Source organism: Rhincodon typus, chromosome 4 (genome assembly GCF_021869965.1).
Source record: "Rhincodon typus isolate 14 chromosome 4, sRhiTyp1.1, whole genome shotgun sequence".
Classification (NCBI taxonomy): domain Eukaryota; kingdom Metazoa; phylum Chordata; class Chondrichthyes; order Orectolobiformes; family Rhincodontidae; genus Rhincodon; species Rhincodon typus.
In genome coordinates this window covers 90,450,367-90,473,411 of record NC_063335.1, presented here as the reverse complement: position 1 = coordinate 90,473,411, position 23,045 = coordinate 90,450,367, and the positions used below count along the sequence as shown (strand labels likewise).

The following is a 23,045-nucleotide window of genomic DNA, read 5'->3' as shown; positions in this document are numbered from 1 at the left end:
GGCTTGTTAGACTATTTTAGAGATTGTTAAGAATCAAAGTGTTGCACAGGAGGCTGCTAAATAAGGTAAGAGCCCATAGTGTTAGGGATAAGGTATTGGCAATGGACAGAAGATTGGCTGACTGGCAGAAGGCAGAGAGTGGGGGTAAATGGGCTTTTGTTACAATGGCAACCGGTGACTAGTGGAGTTCCACAGGGATTAGCATTGGGACTACAACTATTTGAGTTTTAAATTAACAATCTGGACGAAGGAACTGCGGGCGTCGTTGCTAAGTTTGCAAATGACAGAAAGATGGGTGGAGGCACAGGTAGTGTTGAGGAAGCAAAGAGGCTGTAGAAGGACTTGGACAGGCTAGGACAGTGGGAAAAGAAGTGGTAGAAGGAATACAATGTGGGAAAATGTGAAATCATTCACTTTGATAAAAAGAATAGAGGCGTATGTTACTTTCTAAACGAGGAAGGCTTTGGAAATCTGAAGTACAAAGGGACTTGGGATTCCTAGTTCAGGGTTCTCTTAAGGTTAACATGTAGGTTCAGCAGGCTGTTAGGAAGGCTAGAATACAAGAGAAGAGATGTCTTTCTGAGGCTGTATAAGGCTCTGATCAGATCACATATGGAATATTGTGAGTGATTTTGGTCCCTGTATCTAAGGAAAGATGTGCTGGAGTCGGGGGGTCCAAAGGAGCTTTCCAAGAACGATCCTGGGGATGAAAGGCTTGTCATATAAGGAGTGGTTAAGGTCTCTGGATCTGTACTCAGTAGAGTTTAGAAGGATGAGGGTCAATCTAATTGAAACTACAGGATACTGAGAGGCCTGGATAGAGTGGACATGTAAAAGATGTTTTCACTAGTAGGTGAGATTAGGACCTGGGGGCACAGCCTCAGAATGAAGGGATGACCCTTTAAAACCAATATAAGGAGGAATTTCTTCAACCAGATGGTGGTGAGCCTGTGGAATTCATTGCAGTAGAGGGATATGGAGGCCAAATCATTGAATGCATTTAAAACAGAGATAGATAGATTCTTGGTGAGTAAGGGGATCATGACTTACGAGGAGAAGTCAGGAGAATGTGGTTGAAAAATACATCAGCCATGACTGAATGGGAGAACAGACTCAATGAGCTAAATGGCCCAATTCTACTCCTGCATTTTATGGTCTCATGATCAATCACATTAGTGGCACATTTAGATAAATGAATGGTGGAAAAGTCTCTTCTTCAGGCATATTTGTCCATTAATTGCAGTTTTGTGGCAACCCAGTTCTTGTGATCAATATTTCTCATACAAGTCCAAAACTAATCAGACTTTTTTGAACTGAACCATCACTGACAAAGTGATTCAATAGCTTTGACATGCTCTGTTATTCAGAGTGACTCTTGAGCCTCAGCTCAATTCCACATTCAATCTCAAGTCTGTGTTCAATTTGCAGTGAATCTCCAGCGTCTGCCAAATCCCAGGACTTTCTGGCTCAGAAGATAAGAAGCAGTTGTGTCTCACAGGCATGGTATTCAAACGTTTGTCCAATTTTAAAGATGCATACCTAGTGTCATATCTATTATTAGCCTAATGAGGTTTCCAAGTGATTAAAAGGTATAATAAGTCAAGTGTGTCTGACATGTTAACTGAAACCACAATGCTTTGAATCAATGGTTTATTCTTTTAGCTGTAAGCACATCATGGGAAACCATATTTTAATTCTGTGATGTATGTGCCTAAGTGGAGTAGCCCCTTTGCTCATTTAACCTCCCCCATTTCTAACTACATCCAATTACAATTTTTGTTTTTGGAAGGGGAATAAATGGATTATGAATCAATAACAATTTGACTCAGAGGTGAGACTGTAACCACTGAACCAAGGCTTAATTACATACAGTAACGCAAATTACTCCTACACTTAAATCAACCTCCTTGTGCAGAAATATCTTGAACATTTTTATGAATTCTACATACAGCTTCCATAGAATTCCAAGATGTATGGCTCTTCACAAGTCCAAAGTGAATAGAAACAGAAGAACTTAACCTTCATTGTCAAAGTGTTCTACTGTAAATTGAAGCAGTTAACTCTAAACCTGCAGTGATTGTCAATGAAATCCTGTTTGGAATCTGTTCTATCAGTTTAATGACTTTCTAGAATACAGGAGTGTGAAACCACCCCTCATTTGTAACTAAGTTAGCACTTCTCTCACAATCTTGAAGAGAAACAGGGGAGATGTTTACTTTCTGATGGACTTTTCCACCTTCAGCTATAACATGCAACTACTCTCTCAAAATATTTCTCTTTCTCTCTCCCTTTCATTTACTAGTCCCAGTACCGTTAGTATCTTTATTCAACATCTTGAACCGTCCCACTCCTTCTGACCTCCTCCAATTCAGCAGGATTTAATTGCCTTCCCTTTTAAATTCAAGGAGCCTGATGCTAATTGTTATTGCCACCTCTCTACTGCCTCTGTCAACCACAGTCAGCTAGATTAGTACAGACCAGAGATTAAGCAGTTGGCTTTCTTCTTTGTGAGTCTCACTATCACATTGGGCCTGCCTGGAGAAGGGATTTGATTCTCATTCAGAACAATTCCACAACTCATCAAGCACACAAGCATGTGCAGGTATGTGCACAAATATTCAAACATTTGCATACACTTTCATACTCATCCAGCTAGACAACCAGAAGAACACATACACATGCACAAAAATACAAAATAGGCTCTGATAAACACCTAACAAATGTGCATCCATGATGTACACTTGTGTGCATTTGCGTGCAGACATATCCACATCTAGATCCACTCAAATACACCATATCTTGACAACCATAAATACACAAACTCTCAAACAGAAGGATTCACAGACACATTTGCAGACACAATTTTAGACAAAAATACAAACACAGCAACACGCATTGAAAAATATTCATGCAACTACACCTACAACCACCCAGATAGAGCCTCAACCCGAAACGTAAACACCATCACACACATGCACACCTACCGACACAAGAAGCACACAAGAATAATGTATGAACAGGTCGATACATACATCTACACACCTCTGCCTATACCCATGCACCAACATTCATCAACATACACTCATAAGTTCAAGCTAATATAACCACTTGCAGACACATTTACAAACACATATCTGATTGACATGATTGGTGGAACACTTTGTATATGTTTCTCTGGATGTAAATGATCTTACATCACTGTTCAAAGAACAGTTGTGATCTCTTCTCAGTTCCTGATCAACACAAATCCCTCAGTCAATATTATTAGAAAAGGTTGAACTGATCCAACTTGTGAGAGAGTGAGATGAGGAATAAGTGCACATTGGAATGAGAGCTCACTTGGGAATTTGGGCTAATAAGTGACATTCATACTTCCTCAGTACCAGGCAATTACCATCTTCAACAAGAGAGAATCTAATCACTTTCCTTGATATTCAATAGAATTGTCATCACCAAATCTCCCACTATCAACATCCTGGGGATTACTATTGACTGGAACCTTAACTAGCCAATATAAAGACTACAACAGCAGATCAGAGGTGGGAATAAACAATGTGTAATTCACCTCCAGCCTTCCTAAAGTCTGTCCAACATCTAGAGGGCTCAAGAGATGGCTGGCCTCCAACAAAGGTGACCTTCTTCATATATGGCAGATAGTACTCCAAACATTGGCACTTTTTGCAAGATTCCCATTGACTCCAGTTTTGCAAGGGCTCTTCGATGACGGCTTTTGACAGTTGCTGAATTGATATCAAGCATAGTCACTATTATCTCACCTCACGTCTAGAATTCAAAGGCTGTAATGAAGTCAGGATCTCAGTGGCCCTGGTGGAATCCAACCAGAACATCAGTGAGCAGGTTATTGCTGAGTGAGTGCTACTTGATAGTACTGTCAATGACAGCTTCTATCACTTTGTTAATGATTGAGAGTAGACTGATAGGGTGGTAATTGGCTACAATGGATTTGCCCTTCTTTTTGTGTACATGACATGGTTTGGAATTTTTTCACATTGTTGGGTAGATGCCAGTGATATAGCTGTTCTGGGACAGCTTGGTTAGGGGTCTGACTGGTTCTGGAGTCTTCAGTCCTATTACTGGAATGTTGTAAGGGCAGTGTCCAGTGTCTCCAACCATTTCTTGACATCACATGGAGTGACTTGACTTGGCTGAAAACTGGCATCTGTGATGCTGGGGATTGCTGAAGGAAAAGGTTGAAATGAATAATCCCTTCAGCATTTCTGGCAGAAGGCTGTTGCAAATGCTTCAGCCTCATACTTTGCACTGAAGTCCTGGGCTGCCTCATCATTGAAGATGGGGATATTTGTGGATCCTCATCCTCCTGTTAGTTGTTTAATTGGCCACCACAATTTATGACTGGATGTGGCAGGACTACCGAGCTTAGATCTGATCCGTTGTTTGTGGTATCACTTAGCTCTGTCTATAACATGCTGTTTCTGCTGTTAATTTAGTGTATTTTTTAAAAAAAATTTTAATTCATTCATGGGATATGGGCTTTGCTGACTGGGCCAGCATTCATTACACATCCCAGAAGGCAGTAAAGAGTCCTGAAGAGCCTGAAACATTGACTTGCCTGCTCTTCAGATGCTGTCTGACCTGCTGTGCTTTTCCAGCTCCACATTCTTTTGACTAAGAGTCAACCACATTGCTGTGTGCATCCAGAATCACATGTAGGCCAGATCAGATTTCCTCCCTAAAGGACATTAGTGAATCAGATGGGTTTCTCTGACAATTGACAATGGATTCACAATGATCATTAGACTCTTAGTTCCAGGCTTTTTTGTTGAATTCAAATTCCATCATCTGTCACCAGATAATTACTTGGGTCTCTGGATTAACAGTCCAGTGGTAATACCAGTAGGCCATTGCTTTCCCCAATTCAATTTTTAGCTTTACCAGATTGATACCTCATCTTTAGGTGCTGCTCCTGGCCTGCTTGCCTGCATTTTTCATTCAGCTAGGGTTGACCTCCTGACTTGATGGTAATGATAGAGTGTGGCTATGCCAGGTCATAAGGTTATCGATTGTTTTTGAATACATTGTATGCTACATTTGCCTATGTTACTTGAAACATACTCATGAGCTGTGGGACTTCATAGATGTGTAAGATCCTATGTAAATGGCTGGGCTCTGAAATGGAGTTTGCTTTCCGGGGTTGTATTCGGTTGACCTTGATTTGTGACTGAAAAATAATAATTGAGACAGATAATAAAGAAACAGAAAGAAATAAAATAAAATAAAATAATGGTTACCTGATAAAAGGAATGGAAATTCCTTTCTCCTCTTTGTTGAACAATCACTCGTGACTGTGGGGACAGCAATAAAAATCACAATTCAAGAACAGGGACAATAAACACTAGTGTTGAAACATTTCCCAGAAATGCTGATAGTATACAAGTCAACTCTCATCGGGCCTCTTGTTAAAATAGTATTTTCTTTGATTCTAACCACCAAAAGATTTTCTGATCCTGAACTCCAAACAACAACAAAAGATAATGATTCATCAGAATAACAATTTATATTTACATAATGCCTTTAGCATGGTATAATGTTCCAAGGAACTTCACAGTAGTATAGCCAGTCAAAAATAGAAGAGAGGTAGAGAAGTGTAGGAAGGGAATTCCAGAAGTTAAGGCTGAGATAGCAGAAAACAAGGCCACCAAAGATGGAGTAATTAACATTGGGAATGTTCATGACCAGAGCATCACAGATGTCTTGGAGGACTGAAGGGAAGGAGGAGAATTCAAAGTCAAGGAAAGAAAACTATAGAAATATTTTAAGGCAAGGATGACATTTTAAAATCAATTCCTTGCTTAATTGGGAGTCAATGTACTTGGGTAATCATAGAAGCAATGTGTGAATGAGAGTCAGTACAAGTTAAGTCAGGGGCAAGAGAGCAATAGATGACTTCAAGTTTACATGGAGCAGAAACTAAGAGGGGTTACTGAAACAGTCAAATTTAGGGCTAACAAAGGCAAAGGTAATAAAGCCAGAAAAGACTTAGGGTCGATTATGACAGTTGAAAGCTGAGATTTGTGAACAGCCTGGCTCAGTCTCAAATGATTATCAGAGAAAGGGATGGAGTCGATGGCTCAGCGTTTGTGGTGGGGACTGACCTTTGGGAATCAAGTTTTGGTCTTCCCACTGTTTGATGGAGGAAATTTCTGCTCATCCAGTACCAGATATCAGGCAAGTAGGCTGAGAAGTTATGCTTAGGAATTGAGAGAGCTGATAGTCAGGTACAGCTCAGAGGGAGTAACAGCTTCATAATGGCACCAAGCTAACCATTCATAGACATGTCCTGCTGATTTAGATGTTTTCTTAAATCAACACATTTGGCCATGTTGTTATATACCTCTGGAGCAGGTGGGACTTGGACCCAAGCTTTCTGGCCCAGGGATATTTATCCTACCACTGCACCAAAAGACACCTGACCTACTCATACTTCCTTCTTCATCAGTCTTTTAGCTCTTATTTCCAGAAGTGTTCATACTCACAACTGAACATTTTTCCCATCACCAAATCATCCGTGGTATTTTTTCATTTATTAACTTCCAACAGTAAATCACCCGTGTTTTCCAATTGTTTAATTTACATGCAAAGCCCATTAGGGGCAATGCAGAGCATCAAAGGTGAGGGAAAAGGGAGGGAGAGAGGAAGGGGCAGGCATCCTACTGATTCATTATCTTTCTTCATCCTACTGATTTACTTTTATAATATACAGAAATAACCTTCAGAAGTGCTCTTACACACAATTCGGCATTCTTTTCTTCCCCCTCAGTAAATGACCAATTTTTTTTTGTTCATCTATTAACCAAGGCCAATAAATCACCCGTGTTTCCAACTGAATAATTTATGCGCAGAGCCCATTAAGGGTAATGCAAACCATCAAAGGTGAGGAAGAGGTAGGTAGAGGAGGAGGAAGCTAAATCAAAATGGTTTTGGAAAGGGTCATATGGGCTGTGGTGCCCAGCTCCCTCCACTGATTTATTCTTTTTTGAATATACTGATTTATAGCCATAAATTCAACTGCTACCACCTGAAAATTTAAATTCAACTTAATGGCCTAGATCTTCTAGACTTCAGATGATTGGCAACAATTAAGACTAGCTTAATAATTCCAGGCTTATTATTTGAAGTCAAATTCCACTTTTCCCTGCAACAATAGCCTGGGATTCCGGATTATGAGTCCAGTACAGCATCATCTCGCCATGCAATGGGCTCCCCATTCGTCAGCACAAATGTTGGTCAATATTACAAGGCAATAAATTTAAGGAGGAGATAGACAGTTTTTAATTTATAATGACTTGAAAGGTTATGGAGAGCAGACAGGAAAGTGGAGTTGAGGTCAAGATGATCATACTAAATGACGGAGCAGGGTTGAGTGTCTGAATTGCCGACCCCTGCTCCTAGTTCTTATGTTTTTATGTTCTTTTATAAGACCTCAGCCCCTCCCAGATGGAATTCCAGCCTTGTGGAAGTCTACATTATTCTCAGCTCCACCAGGAGCAATGGTGACTGCTAGCACTATGGCTAGACCAAGCTGGATGCAATCAGTGATAGGTATGACCTCCAGCTAAGTCTGGGATCTCACAGGTGAAACTAGGACTAGAGCGCATCGCCTCAAAATAAAAGGAAGCAGATGTAGGACTGAGGTCAGGACGAACTTCTTCACCCAAAGGATTGTGAATCTGTGGAATTCCCTGACCAGTGAAGCGGTTGAAGCTACCTCGCTGAATGTTTTTAAGGCAAGGCTAGATAAATTTTTGAACAGTAAGGGAATTAAGGGTTATGGTGAGTGGGCAGTTCACAGCAAGAGGGTTTGGCAGGCAAAGAACATTGGACAAGACAAGAGGATGTGGGGGCTAAAAATTATTGCTGGAGATGGAGCTATGGTTGGCACCAGGGACCCAAAAAGTTGCCAAACCTCCTGCTATCACTGGTCAGGGTCAGTAAACAAAGGGTCACAGCTATACGTTGGGCACAGTTCTCTCCTATTCCTGAAAAATCTGAGGATGAGACTCAAAAGTGGACAGCCTATCTGACATCTCCCCACAATATCTTGGGGGAAGGAGGTGGGTGGACAGGCAAGCTCAGATCCATCTGTGTGTCCCCATAAGTGTATGGGCCATAAAGTCCAGTGCATATAACTAAGCACTTATTATAAATGTTCGCCTGGTTTATTAAAACCTTAGAAAAGAACATCTGCCTTCCTCACTGAGCCTGGTTTATAAATGACTTTAAACCCTTAGTCATGGAGTTGACTCTTAACTGCCCCCTGTAATGGCCTAGGAAATAGTGAGTCATTACAATGGCAGATCATCACCAGCATTCCTTTAAGGGGAGAGCAATAAATGCTTTTCTTGATAATGAATATGTGACTTGTGAATTGTTTTAATAGAAGCTGGGTGTCAGTGGTATACAAGTGAGAACATCCCAGAAGAAGCACAGATTTACATCCAGTTGATAAAAAGTGGAAGAGGTTGAAACAAACAGAGCTTCTAAAAAAGACAGAAATGGAAAGAGAGAATGAAAAATAGATACAGACAAACAGAATTCGAGAGGAAGACACAGGAATAGACAGATAAAGGTCGAGAGTGAGTGAAAAGTAGATTCATAAATTATATGAGAAATAGGGACAGAGATGATAAGAACATAAGAACTAGGAGCAGGAGTAGGCCATCCGGCCCCTCGAGCCTACCCCTCCATTTAATAAGATCATGGCTGATCTTTTTGAGACTCAGCTCCCTTACCCGCCCACTCACCATAACCCTTAATTCCTTTACTGTTCAAAAATTTATCTAGCCTTGCCTTAAAAACATTCAGCGAGGTAGCTTCAACCGCTTCACTGGTCAGGGAATTCCACAGATTCACAACCCTTTGGGTGGAGAAGTTCCTCCTGACCTCAGTCCTACTTCTGCTTCCTTTTATTTTGAGGCGATGCGCTCTAGTCCTAGTTTCACCTGTGAGCGGAAACAACCTCCCTGCCTCCACCTTATCTATTCCCTTCATAATCTTATATGTTTCCATAAGATCTCCCCTCATTCTTCTGAATTCCAATGAGTATAATCCCAGCCTACTCAGTCTCTCCTCATAATCCAACCCCCTCAACTCTGCAATCAACCGAGTGAATCTCCTCTGCACCCCCTCCAGTGCTAGTATATCTCTTCTCAAGTAAGGAGACCAAAACTGCACACAGTACTCCAGGTGTGGCCTCACCAGGACCCTATACAGCTGCAGCATAGCCTCCCTGTTTTTAAACTCCATCCCTCGAGCAATGGCAGACAAAATTCCATTTGCCTTTTTAATTACCTGCTGCACCTGCAATCCTACTTTTAGCGATTCATGCGCAAGGACACCCAAGTCCCTCTGCACAGCAGCGTGCTGCAATTTTTTACCACTTAAACATAGTCCATTTTGCTGCTATTCCTACCAAAATGGATGACCTCACACTTATCAACATTGTACTCCATCTGCCAGACCTTTGCCCACTCACTTAGACTATCTATATCCCTCTGCAGACTTTCAGTGTCTTCTGCACACTTTGCTCTACCACTCACCTTAGTATCATCTGCAAATTTTGACACACGACACTTAGTCCCCAACTCCAAATCATCTATGTAAATTGTAAACAATTGCGGCCCCAACACTGACCCCTGAGGCATACCACTAGCCACTGACCGCCAACCAGAAAAACACCCATTTACCCCTACTCTTTGCTTTCTACTGGTCAACCAATCCTCTATCCATGCCAATACATTACCTGTAATACCATGCAACTTTACCTTATGTAGCAGCCTTTGGTGCGGCACCTTGTCAAATGCCTTCTGGAAATCCAGATACACCACATCCACAGGTTCCCCATTGTCCACCACGCAAGTAATGTCCTCAAAGAATTCCACCAAATTAGTTAAACATGACCTACCCTTCATGAACCCATGCTGGGTGTTCCCAATGGGATAATTTATATCCAGATGTCTTGCTATTTCTTCCTTAATGATAGATTCAAGCATTTTCCCCACTACCGAAGTTAAGCTAACTGGCCTATAGTTACCTGCTTTTTGTCTACTTCCTTTTTTAAACAGTGGCATCACATTGTTTCCAATCTGCGGGAACCACCCCAGAGTCCAGTGAATGATGAGACGTAGCAGTCTGATTCATCTTGTATACTTTAAAATGGAGGTCCAGTACAACCATTTCCAAAATATTTCCAAGGATTTTTGCCGGCTTTTCCCTCCCAAAGAATTTTTTCAATGCAGAGAAAAAGAGATACAGGCATAGATATATTCTTGCAACTTTCAACTAGTGCACTAGAAGGACAAACAAAAAGACATTTTCTTACTTTCTCAAGCAAATAGTTATTGATGTGTCCACCAGTGGGATCCCCTTTAAAGTCAAAGTTGATGTCCATGTATTTCCCAAATCGGCTAGAATTGTCATTCCGATTCGTCTTTGCATTCCCGAAAGCTTCCAGGACACAGTTTGACTTCAGCAAAACGTTTTTTACACTGGGGAAGGGGGAATGGCAAAGGGATGAACATATATCATGTAAATGCTCAGAATGAGAACAATAACATCTACAGCTGAGGGTAAAGCTCCAAAAACTTCATTCCATAGCAAGAGAATTTTCTCTGCAGTTGGGAGAACAGGTTCAATTCATTTCATAATCAGTTTTAAGTGGGATTAATATTCATCCTTACTGCCCAAGCTTCAATCTTATGTTAATCCCCCATACAATTTTAATCTCACCAACTTTACCTTTGCTATCATCATCAAGAATGACTTATTTGGGTGCTTCTAATACTCTAAAACATTCCACAATTATAAGAATTTAATCAGTTAATAATCAACACAGAACCAACGGACAGCTCAAGACAGAACTTAAGGAGGATTTAAGAGTTGAAGAAGTGATGGGAAAGTATAGAGAGCAACTTCTAGAGTCCACAACCGAATGCAAGGTGGGGTACCGAGAAATATCAGAGATAGAGAAAAGCAACGTTCTTGAATCCAAAGCAGTGTTCTAGAGATTCAGTAATTGTTTAATATTTTTAAAAATGATTCCTAGGGACATGAATGTTGTTGACAACATCATCTTTATAATGCATCCATAGTTTCTCTGAGAAATCGACAGCAGACCATGTTCTTAAGCCATTGATATCAAATTTCTTACAGACAGTAAGGTGTTGAGAACCATATCTCTATTGCTTATTGGCATGATTTGTGCTTTCAACTAAAATTATTTCCCAGGTATTCCATTGGAGATTTTACATCTCCCCACATTCCTGCCTCTTTTTCAGATACTATATAAACACCTCATCCATTCACCCATCATTTCTTTGCCACAGATTTAAAATTTTCATCCATTTCAAATCCTTCCATGACCTTGGCCTTCCCTTCTCAGTAACCCCCTTTAGCTCATGAACTCTTGGAGAACTCTATGCCCCTTTAGCTCTGGCCTTTAGTGTATTTCCATTCCCGTCACTCTCTCATTTGTGCTTTCATCTGCCTTGACCCTAAGCTCTGGAACTTGATCCCAGTCTTTCTCTCTCTCTCTCTCCCTCTGCACCTTTAAGGCATCCTTTAACATATACCTCCTTGATAGAGGTTTTGCTTGTTGTCCTTCTTTGGCTTATTGTCAAAGTTTGTTCAATAATGCTCCTTAAAGCTCCTCAGAAGTGTTAAATTGTGTTAAAAGCGCAAGATTATTTCAGGCTGTTATATGTGATCTAGTCATGGGATTCACGAAATTTGATGGAATATTTGAAAGCTCGGCCTTACCTCTCAACTTCCAATCTCTGGCTGGGGTTGGTGATGGCTGCAATATACTGCATTATATATTTACTGGCTTCTGTCTTGCCAGCGCCACTCTCACCTGAAAATATGAACAAGGAGATACTTTTCTGTAATCTGTTAGAGTTTTTTTTAACAGATAGAGGCAAGAAATGAACAATATTGTGGCCAAATGTCAGAAAATTACAGAATAATGCCAGCAAGCTCGGCTTGTGTCAGCCTTAGTTCAGCCAGGAACACTCTCACCTTTGAATTAATGGTTTACGAGGTCATGTCCCACTCTATGACTTAAGCTTAAAGTCTGCACACCATTTATGTGTCGTATTGAATGAGACTGCTGTCTTAGATGGATATGAAAGATCCCATTCAGAGATAGCAAGAACTGCCAGTGCTGGAGTCAGAAATAACACAGTGTGGAGCTGAAGGAACACAGCAGGCCAGTTAGTATCAGAGGAGTAGGAAAGTTGACTTTTTGGGTTGGGACCCTTCTTCAGACATTGGTGGGGCGGTGAGGGAGTTCAGAAATAAATAGAGAAAGAGTACCTTCCCCAGGCCCACCCCTCCTCTCTCTATTTATTTCTGAGCTCCCTCCCCCCACAACCAATGTCTGAAGAAGGGTCCCAACCCAAAAAGTCAACTTTCCTACTCCTCTGATGCTGCCTGGCCTGCTGTGTTCCTCCAGCTGCACACTATTATCTATGAAAGATCCCATGGTGCTATTCAAAGAATTGTGTTAACTGTGCCAAAATGTTTTTTTCTAAATTTATTCTTGGCATGTGCAGATTGTTGAAAAGGATATTGTCCATCCCTGTTTAGATTGAAAATATTGAGCAGTTTGCTCAGCCACATAAAGGCAGTTAACAGTCAACTTTGGGCGGGCGTAGATGTATAAGTAGTGCAGGGCAGATAAGCACAGCAAGTTTTCTACTCATATACATGCAATCATTCATGGATGACATCTAGCTCAACCTCACTGTCATCTCTCTCTCTCAACACCTTCACTGTATCTGTGTTTTATCTGTGATGTTATACACCAACATCCACCAGTGAATGAGCAAAAATATCCTCCAATTAAATATTAGAAAACAGAAACTATTGTTTTGGATCCAACCAGGGATTAGGTGATTTGAATCTGGTAATGTGTAATGTGTAATACCACAATCTCAGGGCAAAAGATCCCCCAGGAAAAGGTAAACATAACTTGGTTGAATTTAACATTGAGTTTAAGAGGGAGAAACCTGGGTCAGAAACAACTGTATTAAACTTAAATAAGAGTGATAACAAAGGAATGAGGGGAGAGCTGGCTGGAGTGGATCGGGAAAAAGTTTAGCAACAAAAACAATTGAGGAGCAATGGAGGAACGATGTCATGATCCTGCCTGTGAAACTGATGGAAAAGGTAAGAGACTTTGGGATCCAGTAAGATTTGGCAGATTGGATCCACATTTGGCTGAGTGCCAGGAAGCAGAGGGTAATTGATGAGGGGTGTCTGGAAGTCCCATATGGGTTAGTATTGGGGTTTTTTGTATTTGTAGTTTACATAAATGATTTAGACTTGAATGTAGGAGGGTTGATCTGTAAGTTCACAGATGATACAAAGTTGATTGAGTGGGAAATAGTGAGAAGGATAGCCTTAGATTACAGGAGGATATAGACTGATGAGTCAGATGGGCTGGTCAGTGACAAATGCAATACAATCCAGATATATGTGAGCTGATTGGTCAGGGTAAACCTAGGTAGGACCAAGAGAAACACCAGGGATCAAAGGTATATATAGACATCGGTCCCTTAAGGGAGCAGGACAAGTGGATAAAGTGATTAAGAATGCATATGGGATATGTCCCTTTATTAGCTGAGGCATAGAGTTTAAAAGCAGGTACGCTGGAACTGTATAAAACATTGCTTGGTCCACAGTTAGAGTATTGTGTGCAGTTCTGGAATCCATGTTATAGGAAAGATGTGATTGCACTGGAGAGGGTGCAGAGGAGATTTACCAAAATGTTACCACAAGGATGCGAACAAAACAGCTCCTTTAATTTACCATGCATTTTTGACCAGACAAAATTTTAAAAGAACCACACAATGAATCTGATCACTTCTGCACTTCTAACAAAAAGTAGGGACATAGGTCAGAACATTTGCCACCAGTTCTAAGGCAAATAACATCCAGTGGAAAGGGGAAACTTCCTGTGTGAAGATTTCTCACTCTATTTCCTGATAGAAAGAGGACCAGTACAGCAAGTGACTTGAAACATATTGGAAGGTTGAATGAAGATCTAATTGAGGTTTAAAATGATGAAAGGATTTCATTGGGTAGACAAAGAGAATCTATTTCTGTCATGTCTGAAAGATTCTGAAAGGGCTAATACTAGGATTAAGTACAGTTAGCACCACCCGTTGTGATAAAAAGTAAAGTTGCCACAGTCCCTCTCTCTCATTAGAGAGACAACCAACGGTGGTTTAATCTGAGGGTCACCGTGAGTAAAGTGAAGGGTGAGCTTGTGAAAGTGGGACCTTCAGGATAACCTCAACCAGTACGAAAAGTGAATCTATGCTGTTTGTATCACTCTTTGTTGCAAACCAGGCATCCAGCCAACTGAGCTAACTGACCAAAAACAAAGTTGCTGGAAAAGCTCAGCAGGTCTGGCAACATCTGTGGAGGAGAAAGCAGAGTTAACGTTCCGGGTCTGGTGATCGTTCCTCAGAACAGCTAACTGACCCTCTTCCCCTGTGATAATGTGATGAGGACTTGGACTGGAAGAAAGTTGGAGTTAGTAGGGGAAAGAACTGTGGTTAATCTGCTTCTAACAGTCCCTGTAGTAGCATTCATGTAAATAGTTACAGTAATGCAAAAAATTTGGATTGTTTGAAGGAACAATAGGAACGAAGGGCTTGAAGAAACCTGTGTACACAACCTGGCAGTAAAGTGAGGGCATGTAAAATGGTTGACTTCTCAAGAAAACACAAAAATCCTCATCAACTGAACACGTTTATCAGGATTAAAGAAATGTTTTGTCTACAGATGTCTTAGTGCATCATAATTCTATGTGCAATGATTTAAAATCTGATGCTTCAGTTACTGGCAGACAAACAGTACTGTTCCAGAAACAGTCTGTGGGATGTCCCAAACCAACCCAATATGCAGTAAGCATATTAACTAGAACATGAGATGCTTTGCAGAAGAGGAAGCTCTCCCATTTATATGGGCTTGTGAGAGATTTACAGGCTTAGTATAAAAATGGTCATTCAAATGGTACACAGATCGTTAGTCTCCACTGGATGATAAGGAACTTGCAAGAATGCCTCCAGGAATATAAAGATTTCGAGTTTGCCTTATGGTATTCCCTTATGAAACAATCTTCATGCAGCAGAAACTGCAGAGTGGTGGATGCAGTCTCCAGAATAAAGTTAGCAGCCTTATCAGTCGTAATGTTGACTTCATCCAAGTTTTGAGTCACACATCCATTTCACGATGGCCAGTAAATTAATTTAGTCAGATTTAACAAGAACGAATGAGGGATTGGGAATGTTTCACCATCTGTTAAAACTTTACCAAGGGTTGGCTATATCCCAAGCCCAGTTATGTGGCAATTTCACTCAAAAAAATCATTTTCCCATTGTTGTTGACGGATGAGTGTATGGCAAGTGACTGTTCATCCCAGCTTTGGTTTAAGAGGATACCTAGCGGAAACTGCATAGAGAACACTTGGAAATCACCACTTGCAGGCCTAGAACTCAGTCATTTTTATGGTGTCCCAGAATTTACAGGGACAATTTGGAACTCATTACCAATTGCCAGACCAAAGAGAATTTTAATATACACCAAATTCCCACAGACATTGACAGCATGAGGATGGATTTGTTTGTTTTCAACAGAAAATCTTATTTCATCATCATCAATTATTCCTCCCGATGGTTGAATATGGTTAATATGACAGCCACAGAAGCAGTAATTGAGTCTTACACCATATTTTTGCAAAGCATGTCATTTTAGACAACAGGCCCAATTTATGAATGAGTGCATCTGCCAATTCCCGGACAGTGATAGATTTAGGCATATCACAAGGTCACTGTGTTACCTACAATCTGATGGGGAGCTGAGTGTGGGTCAGTCTTACAGAAGAGTTCTGACTAATGTGCAGTATTGTTGAATTACATGTCCACCCAGTTCCAATACAGTCTAGAACCATCAGAGATACAGGTGGGCAGAATGCTGTATACTCAGATCTCTATCCTGCCTAAGAAATTGGTTCCAGATTTATGCCTTTCATGATAACCAAGCAGTACAATCATAGGGTATCATAGCATGGCAATAGGCACTTTGGTCCATCGTATCCATGTGGTCATCAAGCAGCTATCTACTTTACTTTCATTTTCCAGTGTTTGACCCGTAGTCTTGTGTGCTATGCTGCTTTAAATTGTCATCTAAATACTTCAGAAATGTTGTCATATATGACACATGGAACATATATGTATGTATACATTATGGTACATAATAAAGAATAATCCTATTGCACTAGCAAATCACATATTAGAGTACATAAATATTGCCATACAAGGAATGTGCCAGAGTTAGCAACAGAAGCACAGTTATGGATCAGGGCTTTTTTACAGAAAATGTTCAGCCGTTCACAGAAAGTTGAACCAACGGTGATCATACATCATCCATACTGCTGAAGGGCTGTGTTGTGGAATCTCAGGAAACATCCACAGATTATGCAATGGGTTGAACCAAATAGCAAAACTAAGGATAAGAGAAAACTATAGACCCTTAATCGTCAAGTAAACAGTTCAAGTCAACTACCTCGTCCCAAAAAACTACACTTCTCCCAAGTTTGACGAGAATGTACTCGGGAATTATGAGTGAAACTTCCTGATCATCTGAGTTTATAAAGTCAAAGATGTGGGTAGGATGGTGTTGAGGTAACTGGAAATGTACAAACCAATATATAACAGTAATTGTTTTGCATTATGTCTCACAGTGAGTATACAGTACATACTGACATACTCATGTTATCATCACCATATCATTACATCTGACCAAAGGGCAGAGAGATCTCTGACTCCATCTTAACTGGGACCACTTGAAGTATCACACATTAATTGAAGTGTGCTGCTGTTTGTTACTGAAGAGTTTAGTATTACCTAGGCCCTGAAGTGCCTGTGACTGTAATATATGTATATACAAAGAGCTGTAATGAATGCCTTGAATATATCAGCACTTCATTGCAAAAGCTAACTTAAGTATTGCCCTGTCAGGTACAACTACCCTGCTTGAGCCAAAAGTCCACAACATGATGAAAGATCAAACAGTTTGAAAGAAAATGATTTGGAGTGGGAGTGGGCGTTTGAGATGATATATATGGGTCTGCACTATTAATTGTTTTGACTGAGTGCGGTAAGCACCATTGACTGTGATAATACATGAAAATACATTAATTAACATTAGTTAGGCCACAGATGGAATGCTGTGTGCAGTTTTGGTCACCACTCAATAGGAAGAATGTAATTACACTGGAGGGGTTGTAGAGGAGATTCACCAGGATGTTGCCTGGGCTAGAGTGATGAAGCTGTCAAAAGAGACTAAACAGATGGGGTTGTTTTCTGTAGGTCAGAGTAGGCTGAGAGGTGATCTAATTGAGGTATGTAGAGTTCCGAGGGGCATGGGCAGGGAGAAACTTCTGCCTCTAGTTGAGGGGTCAATAACCAGGGAACAGAATTTTAGGGTAAGGAGCAGGAGGTTTAAGAGGGATTTGAAGAAATAAAAATTCAGCCAGGAGGTTATGACTTTCTGGAATACCCTGCCTGAAAGATTGGAACCCTCAAGACATTTAAGAAATATCGAGATAGCACTTGAAATACCACAGCATACAAAATGATGGGCAAAATGCTGGAAGAAGGTTTAGAAGAGATGGATGTTTGATGACTGGTGTAGACACAATGAGCCAAAGAGTCTCTTTCTGTGCTGTGGAAGCTCTGATTCTATGACATAGAAAGGAGTAAAATAGGAGTAGGTACGGGCAGAACCTAAGACTATTGTGCTCCTAACAGTCTTTGTAGTAATGTAGAGCATGTTCATATAATCTTTAAATAGTTGCAATGTTGCTAGAACTACTTACTCTACAAGAATCTTCTAGTCAGACCAGAAAGGTGGCTATATTCATCTACATTAAATCACTTAGTCCTGAAGGAACTCGCTCCCACAACTCACACATAGTTTTTTCCATTGAGGGAATGTGGAACTAGGCACACAGCCTTAAAGTTTGATCCAGTCTTTCAGGAGTGTAAACCAGGAACCACCTGTTCACACACAATATGTGGAATTCTGTCTTCTGAGTGAATTGGCACTTTCAAAGCAGGAAACAATAGATTTTAGTTAGGTAAGGGATATTGGTAGATATAGGTAGATGAAATGCAAAGCAGTCATTTTCTAACCAAATGGTAAAACAGACAAAGGGGCTGAATGGCCTACTCCAATTCCCATCTTCCAAAAACTTTTCATTCTCATTTAATCCTCCTCTCATCTCCCAATTAATCATCTTAGCCAATTAGCTTGGTGTTTTGGATGAATACAGCAACTTTGTTTGAGGGCTTTTGTGGTGCAGTGGCAGTGTTTCTATCTTGGAGACCTGGATTCAAGCCCCACCTATTCTGAATATATGTCATAGCTGTACAGGTTGATTAAAGTACAACATTTATAGGAGGCATTGGTAGCATCCCTACATATGTTTCGGGGTTTCTTGTCTAAATGTTGCAGGTTCAACTCCTACCTGCTTCAGATGTGTATAATAACATTTCTGAACAGGTTGATTATAAAATATCTACAGCAGCTTTAGGGGTAGTGCGTCCAAGTAATCAAAGGTGTTGGATCTGGGCTTCAGTTTCTTCGGGGTGTGTATTCAAATGTGCCACTGCCCGTTGTGCTAGTAGTTATCATTCAGAGCCTTTTGGAGGGCTTTTGTTGTGCAGTAGTAGAGTCCCTACCTCTAGATCCAGGAGGTCTGGGCTCAAATCTCACCTGCCCCATAAGTGTTCTATTAGCATATCTGTACAAGGTGATTACCATATGATATTTTATGCATATTGATATTATAGAGCAGTTTGTGAGCAGTAAATTCAATTTTACTGATTTGTAAATTGTGTCAAAGGATGATTGAGTCCTTTCATTAAAATAACAACACCATCTGGTCAGCCTCGAGTCTCTACTGCCAAGAAGGTTAACCACGTTTTATATACACTATTGAAATCACCTTCAAACAGTATGAATAGTAGCTTTTAAAATCTGTACTCAGTAATTCTCTTCCAAAACTATTTTAGTCTCCCTCCCTGTATTCAAAAGCATGTTTCACTATCAATGCTTTGGCTTCACACCCAAATTCTTTCGTATCTTACCATTGCTATATTACCCATTCCAACCTATTTTAATGTACCTGATATTACAATGCACGTGTCCTTAGCTCTCCTTTTCATGGCTTTGTAAGCTGAGTCTGCAATGGCATACAAATGCGGTGGTCTTTCATACAGCTCCCTTCCTTTGTAGTGTTCGATCATGTCTCTTCCATATAAATCAATATGCTGGTATGGATTTACTGAGACAACCACCTCTCCAATGTAGGTGTAGATTCTATTCTTATAAAACCTATAAGGGAAGAAATAAGCAGTAATGTTTTTTCAGACACAATCAGCACCAGTTTATCTTTGACCATGTTACCCTTTGCTTCCCATCTATTAACATTCTTGACCTCGTCTTGTTTAATTTCAGCTGGACCCTAATATCGCCTCCATTGCTTAAACTGGATCTGAGAAGTTGTCTTGTCTTTTATATCAACATATTTCGTCTTCTAAATCCAAATACTCTTTTAAACAGACCCTTCCTACATTCTCATTTGTGTTGAAATCAGCACCAATACAGCACCACTTCTTTCTCTAACTCGTTCATTCTCGGGCAGTAAAGCTGTGGGGTGGATATAACGGTCTACTTGCTGAGTTAATGAAATCACAAGTACAAATTCCACCCAAATAAGTTGTGGACTGGTACCAGGAAATGATCATGAAAGCTGCTGGAGAGTTGTTTAAAACCCATTTCAGTAACTAGGGGTCACAATTTCAAGCTTGTCAGCAAGATAGCCAGGAATGAGATGAGGAGAAACTTCTTTACTCAGAGAGTTTTTAGGATTTGGAATGCGCTGCCTGGGAGAGTTGGGGAGGTGGATTGCATAGGAGGTTTCAAAAGAAAACTCAATACATAATTGAAACTGATTAATTTATAGTGCTACGGAGATAGGGCGGTAGAACAGGACGAGCTGGGTGGCTGTTTCAGGAGTCGGCGCAGACATGATAGGCTCCTGTACTGAAAAATTTGACTATCCTGTGATTCTAATGTCATTCAGTTAAAGGGATCTGGCATTCCGAGGCAATCTGATCTATATGTCACTCTCGTCCAGCACTCAGTGGATGATCCTAATGCCCCTTGAGAAGCTAGAGATTGCAAAAAATAGTATTTTTGTAGGTATACCTACAGGCTGAAAACAGCTTACAATAAAGAAAACCTTTACTTTCTCTCCTTCATGTTGTAATCCACACTTGCCATTTCCCAAATATTGATAGCTGTTTGGTAGTACAGAACTTCAGAAATAATTCAATGTTGAGGGGATAAAATCAATGCAGGGATTGGAACAGGATTGACTACCCTGGACTTTGATGGTAATGCAGGGTTCATGCTGCTTGACCTTTTGAATGATTTCAGCATCCAGGCTGTGCTATTCACATTGTATTCACCGGCTGGATGTACCAGCAGCAGACCAATATTTTGAGTGGTTTGGCCTCCGCTGTTTAAAAGTAGCCTCCTCCTCTTAAAGAGGAGGAGCACTGCATCTGCTCAGAGTTATGATTAAAGAAAATCTGACCTGAAATTGCATCAAAAGGGCTCTGACCTGTTGGATGCTGCAGTAGAGGTTTTTGGTGGAAGAAATCAAAAGACGCTACAAAGAAGTAATGTACTCAAATAGCTCAGGTTCATTCTCCAGTGACATAAAGTCAAATCCTGCCATGCTGGTTGGTGGAATTTCAATTAATTTAATAAAGCCGAGGATTGAAAGACAGTTTCGTTCATGTTGATTATGAGTATATCATGAACTGTTATAAAAAATAAAATCTGCTCTTCTTTTTGCAAAGGTAGATATTTTCTAATTCACCTATTTAGAGATGTTATTACACACCTCTGAAGCAGGTAGAAGTTGAACCCAGGTCTCCAGGCTCAGAGGTAGGGACACTCCCAGTGCACCACAAGAGCCCTCCTTTCAGGAAGGTAACCTACCATCCTTACTTGATCTGGCCTACGTTTGACTCCAGACAACAATGTGGTTGACCCTTAACTGTCCTTTCCATTCAATTCAAGAGGCGCTTAGGAATGGGCAACAATGCTGATCTTACCAGAGATGCCCACATTCCATGAAAAAATAAATAAAGATAAAAATGTTCTTTTTGCACAGAGGATGGAGGCTCTCCAGACACACTGGCAATGCTAGTGGAGCACATAGTCATTGCAATTCATACCAGGAGCCAATCTCCGTCAATTTGGAGGCAGTGCTGGAGGAAGTATAATGACCACATGCAAACCACTGACCACAAATTTCTTGACAAACTGATGGTGGTCTCTTTTAGTAAAAAGTATGGAGGACGTTTGCCACAGAGTCCTGGTACATCTGCAGCTGATGTATGGATGCCCAGGTTTGCTTAGAGTTATCTTCCAGGGTGTAGTCTAGTGTCGTCCATTTAATGTCACATTTCTCATGAGTTGCACTACAGTTAATGTGACAATATTGCTCAGGAGCAGTTTTCAACATAGGGAGAAACAATTTGCATTTTTCAACTAAGTTGCAGATGTTGAGATTTGACTCTCACAAATGAGAAATGAGGTGTCTGTTAATGAGGTTACAATGATTATATTCACCCTCATTATTTGTTTCATTTCATCTCAGTAGTATACACTCTCCTTTTCTGCCACCAGCCGAATAGAAACCAGATGCCAACAATTCTCAACATGACTGTCAGACCAGTTGCCTGGAGACTCCAGTTTGCTCCACTGGACTTCCATCTTGGATAACAGGCTATGGTCCATAGGCCATGATTGCTCATAACTCACGTCTAAGGACACTCAAATCTACTGAATGCCAGCCTCTCTGCGCTATCATGGTACATTTCCGATCCACTCACAGGATACAGGATATTTCTGCACTTTGTTGCTGCACTTTGGAGTACACTGGTAACTTTTATTGGAAAGTATCTCCATCTTGCTTTCCCTTTCTTCCACTTTACCCCCTCAGTTGCAGTTTAAAGACCACAGTCCTTCTGTTTTGCTTTGCAGTTTAGTACAGAACCAGCTCGTCAGGCTGTTCGGCAGCCTCCAGTCAAAGGGGTGGATGTGTTGCTGAATGGTACAGTGCTAAATCAATTTCATACCATCAGCATGTCCTGACAATCTATAGGACAAACAGACTGCATGTGTACCAACTAAATAGTCATGTCTCAATTCAAAGGGGTGTAGTCCTCAGTCAAGTCAGGGGGAGGGGCTGCTGTTACTCAGTGGGTCCTGGTGGAGTCTGGGCAGTATCACAATCAGTACAAGGGCTTGAGTACAGTCAGACTCCAGTATGAGGTGGTGTGTGGCAGGGGGTCTGTTTCACTGCAGTACAGGGAGAGGACCATAGAGAGTCCTGCATGTCCCATGAAGTCAGGATGGGAATTTGCAGATTGTCAGTTAGGGAGATGCACAGAGAGAAGCCAGAGGTCCATCAGTCATCAGTCAGGGCTGTCCATCCAAACTGGTTTGGGGATGGATCACGGTCAGTCCTGGGAGTGGGGTGTCAATGGAATGAACGTTGGGGTTGCGGGGAGTTATCAGGTGGGGGGACTCAACACTTAGAACTAGAAGCAGTAACCTGGGATGCAGAGGGACAAGGATGGTGAAGAGGGCACATTCAACATTTAAGGGGTGGGGGGAGCTAGCAGTGCATGGGAAGACATGGATGCTGCGGGAGAAGGTAGGTGATTGACAGTTACTACCACTGTGGTAGTAGGAAGGAAGTGTGTATGATGATGGCGGGTATGACTAAACTGCAGTGACGGAGTACAGGGGTAAGGATGAGAGTTGGAGATACAGTTTAAATGGTGGACGGGATCAGGTGGGGGATCAGTAGAGATTGGCTGTCCACGGAAAGCTAGGTAAAAAAGGACATA

General features: G+C 41.0%; 1 protein-coding gene across 1 annotated transcript in view; it reads right to left on the bottom strand.

Annotated features, from left to right (window-relative positions):
- Positions 1-23,045, bottom strand: part of LOC109935063 (unconventional myosin-Id-like) — a 121,915-nt gene that overhangs the window by 96,413 nt on the left and 2,457 nt on the right. The window contains exons 2-5 of the mRNA XM_048595790.1: positions 19,238-19,446; positions 11,797-11,890; positions 10,361-10,526; positions 5,271-5,324 (exon numbers count right to left, since the gene is read on the bottom strand). Of these exons, the coding sequence (XP_048451747.1) occupies positions 5,271-5,324; positions 10,361-10,526; positions 11,797-11,890; positions 19,238-19,446 (523 nt within the window). The remainder of the gene's footprint in view (positions 1-5,270; positions 5,325-10,360; positions 10,527-11,796; positions 11,891-19,237; positions 19,447-23,045) is intronic.